This window comes from Pimephales promelas, chromosome 24 (assembly GCF_988280905.1).
Source record: "Pimephales promelas chromosome 24, fPimPro1.hap1.1, whole genome shotgun sequence".
NCBI classification, from domain to species: Eukaryota; Metazoa; Chordata; class Actinopteri; order Cypriniformes; family Leuciscidae; genus Pimephales; species Pimephales promelas.
The window spans coordinates 6,364,722-6,374,333 of NC_142792.1; the positions used below are offsets into that span (position 1 = coordinate 6,364,722).

A 9,612-nucleotide genomic window follows, 5' to 3' on the forward strand; every position below is an offset into this window, starting at 1 on the left:
CCGGTTCTCATAAAGAAAGTTGTCTTCTACACACAAATATAGCTGTACACACTAAAAATAAAGAGTTTTGTTTTTGTCAATCCATTTCACAAGTAATAATTAAGCTAGAAGAAAAAACACATGGCAATTTGTTGAGATGTTGTTTCAGCAACAGATCTGCCCAAGATTTAGTTAGTCTGTACTGCAACATACATATACATGTGATTGTATATTCTCAAACAAATCACTTTGAATAAAAAATGTCTTCTGAAACAAAAAAATGTTTTAGAATTGCAACATACATATACATATGCTTATACATTCTCAAATAAGTCACTCTGAAAAAAAGCCTTATAAAACAATTATGTTTTAGAAAATAATTCAACATACATTTTTTTTCCTCAAATGGTCAAAAATAAAGATGACAAATTACAATCACGCTTGTTCAAACAGTTTAAAAAAATTGACAATGAAAATATAAAACACTGAACGAATAAAAGTGCAAAACTTAAGGTAGCCGATTATACCATCCGTCTTTATGTTATACTATATGTAGGAACGGTTGTTTTTCTTTCCACACATAACTGATTTTACAAACATGGACATACAGTACAGTAAACAAAATCCTAAAAATTAGTGTTGCTCATCAACTATTGTGTCATTTTCAATAGCTGCAATACTGTAGGTATCAAGGGCTTGAAGAGGCCCTTCTAAAGCTGCCAGAAAAAGGCACTTTTCACTATTCTCCACCTAAAAACAGTGACGTCAATGTTTACAGTTCCAAAAGGGCAAGTCGCAATGTGGGAGAACCAGTATAATGAAAGGAGAGGGGCAAAAACACTTTGCAGATGAAAAACTTTTTTAGGAAGTCTCAAAATGGTCAATGTACACTTAAATAAATAACTAAAAATGTAAAAAAAAAATAATAAAGCAGACTAGAATAATTCGCAAACATGAACTTTACAAAAGACCCACAAACGACACAAATGCAAAGGGCCACTTAAATGATCCGAACACAAGATGGTGTTCAAAGTAAAGATAAGAGCATGGCAACATTGATGGGCAGCTGGTATCTTTCATCGGTATAGGGCATGGATCGGACCCGTTCAGGAGGAGAGAGCAGGAATGCTGTAGGCCCCACACGCTGCTCCACACAAGTCAAACACAGAACGCCACCCATGTCAGAGCCGTCCATCTGTGACACATACATTGAATTAATCAATACAAGAAGGGTTTTAAAGGAACTTAACTCAGATGAATGCTTGAGCAGAGAGACACTAACATATCTGACAGGGAGTTTGCACATGCTGAGGATGGAGTCTGCGATGATGTGGTTCTGACAGTCCTCGGTGGAGCAGACGAGAGATGGGTCTTTACTCAGCAGAGTGCTGGTCAGCTCTGACCTCAGGAAGTACTCCTGTGAAGGAGGCCGGAAACTTAGTAATAATAGAAATGCTTCAATGTCATGATATCTGGATATTCTTTAGATTATAATGAAGATAAAGCAGCAGTAACTCGCCCCAGGGAATGTGAGGATGTTGCTGATGGTCTTGGTGGTGTACAGCGTTCTCTTGGCTCGTGTGATCGCCACATATAACAGGTTCCACTCGTCATCTGGGACGTTTGCTGCATCCAGAGGGTAAAGATTCAGAAATATCAGGAACACTCCTTTTTGATTGGTCAATTGAAACATTAGGTGAAAAATATATATTTTTTTTTCAACTAAGAGACAGTATATGATCTCGAAGGCGTGCACAGAAGAACAATTTTTTTTCAGTAAATGATACAATAAATTTCAGATTGTTTTTCACCAAACCCTATATCATATATCTCCAGAACACTTGGAACATATGGAGTGATACATTTATGACTTTTTTAAAGAGCTTTATGCTGGTCACTATAGACTCATCATATGGATGAGTGTGAGAAGAACATCTTTAAAAAAATTATCTTTTTGTGGTCCATAAAAATATGGCATGTCCCATAAGAACAACACCAGGATGAGTAAATTGTGACTTAATTTAATTTAGGGTGAACTATCCCTTTAAGGGATAAGATTATTTCTACCCACTGCAGTAAAATGATTCCCATTTTATTTTTTAAAAGAACTGGCTAAAAATGATGGACCCTACAGGAGGTGCACACAGATTTCAGATCATCACAAATGTATACTTTGACCCACCAGATGTCACTTGGCTAAAGCCCAGACAGACTTTGAGGCTCGAATACAGAGACTGCAATAACTGTAAGAGCTGGGCTTTATTTTGTTATGTGCACACATTCATTAATCATTCATTGATTGTAGATATGGGGAGCAACATGTGCCACTATTTTAAGCACCATGTGGAAAAGTAACATTAAAAAAAATGAATCCAAGATGATCACTAGAATGTTTCTTGACACAAATGAATTGCAAACACACACCAAACATATATACATTTAGGCAAAAATGTCATATACAAACGTGATATATTACCTCTTACGGTAAAAATTAAAGGTAAAAAAGGATTTTTCAATAAAGTAGCACAAACCTGCATTGAAACCGCCCACTCTCTGCAGGTTGTGTCGAGCGCATGGTACATTCATGAAGTCATCCGTCACAACCACTGTGTCAAACTCCAGGCCTTTTGACTTATGCACCGTACCAAGGATAAAATCTGTCACAATCAGAGAGATAAAGGCAACTTGCATATGAGGGCTGTATGCGTACAGTGATTTTACTGCGTGTATTCCTCAAAACCAGTGCTTTAGTCATTTCTCTCTCTCTCTATTTCTGTCCGACTCACCTGCGCCCAGCATGCTTTTCTGGGCACGATCATAAATCCGTTTGACCAGCTCTGGAATGCGTTTGTTGAATTTCTCCACCATGGCTAGCTTGCCCTCCAGCTCGCGGTCTTCTGAGGCCACAGCGTATTGCTTCAGACCCATGAATCCACCCATCTTCTCTCTGCAGAAACCTCGGATGAAGAAATCCTTGATCTCAAGCCTCTCTGAGGTCAAGAAACAAACCAAAATTCAGGACAAACTACTTAACCATCAGTTTAAAAGAGCCAACAAGATATTAATAATTATCTGAAATATAACTTGCTAGCTTCACAAACAATAAACATACAACAAAACTAAAATACTGCAACACAGACACCATCATGAGCATGCAATTATGAGATTTTGTTTAACAGCGAGACTAAGAACTTTCAAACTTTCTAAGCTAAACTGACTTACCCTTCTTGCGTTTGTCTTCTGGTTGCATCAGGACCCAGAGATCCATAATTTTTGCCAGGCCAAAGTTTTCAACACCCTGAAATCAGAGGTTGACATTTAAAAAAAAAAAGATGTTTTGAACATCAAGTAACTTTTTCTGAAAAATTATCAGCAAAAAAAGCAAATCAGAATATTTGCGAGGTTTAAAACACACATTACGATAAACATAGGCATTGTCATATCATTACTAATTAGGTCATATGTTTAAAGACGCCCTTTTACAAAGTCTTGATTTTGTTTTTGGAGTCTACTAGAATAGGTTTTCATATTTGAATGTTTAAAAGAACACATTATTTTCCCACATATTTTACAGCACCACTCTTCCCAGTCTGTCAGTAACGCTCCATTTAGTTCCTGTCTCTGTGAAGCCCCTCCTTCTGAATAAGGCAATGTGCTCTGATTGGTTGGGCTGTCAACTTCTTGGAGAACGTTTCCGAAATGACACGCCCCTTACAATAACCACAGGTTTCATCACACTACTAACACGACTCAACCAGGCCTCGTCCCTTTTTTGTATGCTATGGGCGGGAATTATTTAAATGATGAACATTGTGATGTGTTGGGTTCTGGAAGAAAATTCAACACTACAGTCGAGGTGTTTCAGAGACTTCAGAAACAGTGCGCACTGAGATAACGAATTGAGTGACTTTTTAAAAGCAAGTTGAAAATGTAAAAAAAAAGATAATACACTCACTCCCACAATGTAGATCTTGCAGCTGGGGTTGGCGTCTGTGAGTCGGACAGCCTCACTAAAAACAGTGACATTACAGCGGCTCAGAATGGCCACGCTCCCTTCTGGCAGCCTCTGTCCCATCTTCAGACACTGCAGTGTGTGTGTGTCCTCTCCTCTTACACTCCCTGAAAATGTGTAATAACTGTATTATTCAGCCTGCTTCATACTTCATTCCTAAATCTACAAAAAGGATTTTTCTCTTCATTAGAATTACCCAAATATATTTCTTAAACTTACCATCCTGATTCCCACCAACCAATATCTGCTTCACTTTTTTACAACAGTCCAATATCGTAGCACCAACGTAGGCAATCTCAGAACCAAACCTGAAGCTCTATGAAAAAAAAACGAGTGGTAATAATTGAACATATTTACCAGATATATAAACAGTGAAACAAACAATCTATAAGAAGCCTCTGGAATTTCCTTGTGAATGTTTTCTACCTGGGTGAGATAGTAGATATGTGTGTGAGGAACAGCATGCAAAGCATTGACCGCTCCTCTGAAAGTGTAAATCTGTTGATGAGGATCTCCAACCAGGATTTTCCCACAGCTCTGAGAGAGCATAATGTCCATGATGACTGGATTAAAAAAAAACAAGACCACCAACAGGACAGACTTAAGAAATTCAGCTCTACAAAAGCAATCAGGTGAAAATAAATAAAATAAAACTACATTTTAATGCAATCTTAAATAACCTAAAGCTGGAGGAATTTGACAAACAATATTTTTTTTTACCTGGTGTGCAGTCTTGAGCTTCATCAATAAATATGGCATCATACTGGTCCAGCTCTGGTCTCGTCAGCTGCCAGAGTTTAAGGTATCCTATTTGCAACAATCAAAAGAAATTAACAGAAAATGTGTTTCAATTCAAAGTTAATTAAAAAAAAGAATCACAATTTGCAGCATCTTTTCCATCCCATGTGTTCAAGAGAACAAAATCGTGACTTGGGAAATTTTAACTTGCATTCAGAGCTGAATTCCTGTTTTTTTGGGAATGCAATCATGCGAGAGTTGAGCAACATTATTATACATATTGTGAAAATCACTATACAAATAAATTTGAATTGAAATTATACCGTCAAAGAAAATAAATAAATAATTCAAGCAATAAAAAAAACAAAAAAACAATTTTGGGTTTGTTTGGTATTGTGGCTGAGTGTGATAGGAAATGATATTATTTGGAGTACAAATTTTGGTGCTTACCATCATGGGTCATGTTGTACACTCTCTCTTTTTTGGTCCGCAGGTCTACCATTTGGTCCCATAAATTCAGCGCGATACCTGCAAAAATCTGGAGAGAAAGACCTTTTAATCCATTTTCTTTGTCACAAAAACTGCTACTGACAAAATGAGTGCAGAGGCCCAATTAATTCAACATGATTTTCGTTTTAGACCATTTTAATTTTAAATTGACTATCATTTAGTAACCCATAAAACAATCCCAAAAGCACAAGCTGTAAACTGACAGAACTGTCTCTTCACTTTACCATTCTTTTTTGTTCGTCTGGGTATTCAGTCTTGCCGTTTGTGTTCTTGTACTCTGACGGAACGTGTTGAGGGCCAACCCGCTGGTCTATGGACGCCCAGAAGTTGTGGAGGGTTTGCGTCACCACTTTAGCATTGACGAATCCCCCTTGTCCTTTAGGCAAGACCCATGCCACATCAAACGGCTGCAAATTATTGGACAGTTTCCGCGTATTTTTATACCTGCATAGCAGAAAAGTTACACAAAAGATCCTGGTTATTATAAAAGCTCAATGATTCTTATTCATTCTTCAAACTAGGTTTGAAGAATGAATAGGTTTGAAGAATTTGGTTAATGCTGCTCTGCTGACTGGACAGTACAAACTGACCTCTGTCCCACAGCTCTGAAGGCCATTGAATGGATGGTACTACATTCGACGTTGTGCGGAAATAAACGCTGAGCTTGCATCGCCACGGATTTGTTGAAGGCCAGGTAGAGGAAGCGCATCTGTGGTCTTTGCTGAGCGTACTTCACGAGTGTGGTCGTCTTTCCAGTGCCTGCGACAAATAAGAATGAGATTATATGAACAGAACACACTTTTACAGCTGTGAAATTATATAAATGATTTTTCCTCACCAGCAAAAGCCATTATTTTAACAACGTGATGATTCTGGATGTCATGGTTGAGTATCTGCTGTTGCTCGTGAGTGGTGTACTGTCTGCAAAAATGACGAATATCATTACGATAATATATTGACTGTAATAAATATATAAGCTGCTCAATAGTACGGGATTTGTTCAAATCTCTTATGCTCACCAAGGCAGCATTTATGAGAAAATACGGTAAAAATACAATAAAATATTATTACAATTTAAAATAACTACCGGTATTTTCTATTTCAATATTTTTTTTGCATCATTGCAGTCTTTTGTGTCACATGACCCTTCAAAAATCATTATAATATGCCGATTTGCTGCTCTAGAAACATTTCTTGTTATTAATGTTGAAAATAGCGCTGCTAAATATTTTTTGTGGAAATCAGACACATTTTTTTCTGTATTCTTTGATAAGAAAGTTCAAAAGAACAACATTTATTTGAAATAGAAATCTTTTGTAACATTATAAACAATAACTGTAATTTTTTAATACAAACAATAATTTCTTTAAAAAAAGAAATCATACTGACCCCAAAGTTGTGTGTAATTAAAATGCAAATACTATATCCTGCCCACCTCTTCTCATGCAAGCTTGGAGGCGGTACCTTCTCCATTAAGTGCAGTACGTAGAAGATGTTGTAATGCCACCTAAAAATAGAGATTCAAAAAGTGAAGATTACCACACAAAATAAAGTGTTAAATAGTTTTCATTGGCTAGTCAAATGACCAGAAAACTCCCTCTTTTAACTACTCAGCTGCCATAAATAAACAACTCATCGACTCATGTTTCATATGGACCTTGTCTCTCACCTGTTGCTTATGTTAATATTACTATCTCTCATGGCCAGGAGCAAAGTGGCCATGGCCCACAGGTACTCCGAGATTCCTCCTGCTGTGAGCAGACACCCCGACTTCCGCAAGAGAGCTACCAGATCCAAGACATCCTTCACTCCGTCAGCCAAAATCAACATCAGGGCCATGGTAGACCAAGGGTTTGTACCCTGTAATACAAGTCGAAATAATAATAATTGGTTAAAAATGCCAAAAAAATAAAACCTGATGCAAATTATAATGCATTTAATGCAAATTGTTGCAAAAAAAACAAAGGCACTACGAAACTAGTAGTTTCAGTAAATGTTAACTGTGGGTTTATATTACCTCATCATCCACCATGTCTGGCAGTCTGTCTTTGATGCAGCCTTCAGCGTGAGCGTAGAGCCGATGTCCTTTCACACACTCAAGCACGTCATTCACATTCACCCGTTTGCTGTGTTTGAACTGCGACATGTACCTGGAAAATCATGCATGTGCTGTGAGAATTTCAAAACACGATATGCATTTGACGGTCAAATTATTCCTCCAACAAATTATTCGGGTTTGTATATGCCATATTTTGGATGTGAATTCCTCCTTATTGTATTTTTCTTTATTTTAGTTTTAGTTTTTATGTTGCCTCTATATATTTTCACCTTTTACATTTATATTCTGTATTTGTCTATTTTGGCAAAGGGATGCTTAGATGAAACTGATCAGCAGATCATTAAACTACAGTTGACCTCCGATCTACAAACGTCACACCTAACAGGTTTGATCTCTAGCAGCAGCTAGATGTGTGATGTGTGAAAATGGCTCAAGGGTGTGAAAGTGGAGGTTGTGAACCCTCTTTTGTTGTGCTTTAAAGACAGTGTGCATACTTACCTCACCATATTAAGAAGACAGAGGTCTTCATTTTTGGTAATTTTATTATCATGCAGGATAGACTTGACTTCCTTCAGCGCCTCATTTTCCCGTTTACGGTATCTGCAGTACAACTTCTTCCAAGGTAGAAACTAAGGAAGAAACCATGACATGTCATTGATGACATCTATATCAATGATGACACTGTGACAAGAATGACATTGATATAGTTAACATGTACATGTACATAGATACATGTACATTTATTTATATGAGTAAAAACATACGCCTATGTTAGAGTAATACCTAAACAATTTATCCTAATGTACTAAAACTAAATTGAATTAGCATAAAATAACTTTTATTTCACTGTAAAGTTTGAAAGGCATCGACAACAACACACCTGGGGGTCAATGACGACGGCCCTCCAGCAATGGCACACCAGGCTAATGTTTCGATAGAGATCTTCTGCTGGGAGGTAAGAGAATATATCCCTCAGGATCTCCTCGGGCAGGTCCTGAACGTGCCCCTGGGGCACCTCCTGTCCTCCCTGCACTCCCAGCAGCCCGTAGTGGGCATCAGGCAGGGCTTCAATCAGGTCCTCCTCTTGCTCTTCTTTTACCATCAATTCTTCTTTTTTGACAAATGTGGTTTCAACCTCAAAGTCATCGTCAAACATGTCCTCAGTGATTCCTTCCATAAAGTCCTCAATCTTTTCCTCTTCTGGGATGAGAGGTTCAATGGGTTCCTCCTCTTCTTCCTCCTTCACTGGAGTCTGGGTTCCTTTTTGGGGGCTGGAGCTTATGACTCCTGTGACAGAGAAGAATTCGGTGATGCCCCTCTGTTGGTCCACACCACCTGAAGCTTTAAAGCAAAATTAAAGATGTTAAAGTGGGAATTTAGCACTGTTTTTTTTTTCTTCTTTTTTTGCAGAAAGATGCAAAAGGTAATTACAAATCTAACAACACCTTGTCTGCTTCTTTTGGTGGGTGTCCTGGGCTGAAGTCTTCGGTTTGGATCACTGTTGCTAAGCTTGACATTAAATGGCTGTGTGAGAGACTGGTTCCCAGCGCTGCTTTGCACCAGTTCATCACATTCTGAGGGCCCCAGGTGCCTGCGTTTGGCCCTTCCTATATAAAACACATGTAAAATATATTACCTACGTTAAACAGCTAATAATCCATACACGCCAAATAGAACACACCGACAAAAGAACTCAAGATAGGTAGGGGCTGAACACGAACTTGGAATGATTCGCGTTTGTGTTCATTTATTTAAAAACATACATTCTATGAGCATGCATATACAACAACATGACACGCAAAGAGAAAAGTGCTAAACAAAACATGTATTTGAAAATATTTACCTTTGGTGGACGACTCCATGATATAAAGACGACAAGCCTCCTCAAGCTCCCGATTTGTGATATTTAAACTTGTGTAGCTGAAACGAAAACAACAACTTCACTTCACCATTTCCGCTTTGCGTCCCTAAATTTTAAAGTTCACACAACATTTCAAAATAAAAGTTCTAAAAGTCCAGCGAGGGCTCTCAGCAGCATTCAGGGTTAAAATATTCCTGAGTATTCAAAAGTAAATTAATATCAAAATTATTTATTTATTTATTTATTTATTTATTTTGGTGAAGAGTGGTGCTGCACTTTTCACTGGCCCTATACGTGGCGACAAGCGTTTTGTAAAAAAAATCGATTAATTCAAGAACACTGCTGAAATAAAGTAACATTTAAAAAACTTATTTTATTTCAGCTAGTTGACAACATGTACACTTTTCATTTATTTTAACTTGATGCAGGCTACTAAAATATTTAAACGGTAAA

At 37.6% G+C, this 9,612-nt stretch overlaps 1 protein-coding gene across 1 annotated transcript; it reads right to left on the bottom strand.

The window, feature by feature from the left end:
* Nucleotides 1-127: 127 nt before the first annotated feature.
* fbh1 (F-box DNA helicase 1) lies at nucleotides 128-9,300 on the bottom strand. The gene is made up of 21 exons (XM_039667948.2): nucleotides 9,142-9,300; nucleotides 8,744-8,905; nucleotides 8,179-8,639; nucleotides 7,797-7,927; nucleotides 7,257-7,389; nucleotides 6,909-7,099; nucleotides 6,675-6,746; nucleotides 6,078-6,160; nucleotides 5,830-5,998; nucleotides 5,464-5,683; nucleotides 5,180-5,267; nucleotides 4,712-4,798; nucleotides 4,418-4,554; nucleotides 4,211-4,307; nucleotides 3,935-4,098; nucleotides 3,202-3,277; nucleotides 2,766-2,969; nucleotides 2,511-2,636; nucleotides 1,499-1,605; nucleotides 1,262-1,396; nucleotides 128-1,174 (listed from the first exon to the last, which is right to left on the bottom strand). Exons 1-21 carry the CDS (start codon nucleotides 9,158-9,160, stop codon nucleotides 1,007-1,009), a joined length of 3,030 nt encoding a protein of 1,009 aa, XP_039523882.2. The 5' UTR covers nucleotides 9,161-9,300; the 3' UTR covers nucleotides 128-1,006.
* Between the last annotated feature and the right edge of the window lie 312 nt (nucleotides 9,301-9,612).

What these genes read in the sequence shown, in the direction of transcription:
- fbh1 (XM_039667948.2), bottom strand. An exon ending in AGCTCAAGACTGCACACCAG is followed by an intron (nt 4,555 to 4,711) that starts GTAAAAAAAAAT and finishes TTTTTAATCCAG; the next exon opens with TCATCATGGACATTATGCTC. An exon ending in AGAAGACAAACGCAAGAAGG is followed by an intron (nt 2,970 to 3,201) that starts GTAAGTCAGTTT and finishes TCTTGACCTCAG; the next exon opens with AGAGGCTTGAGATCAAGGAT.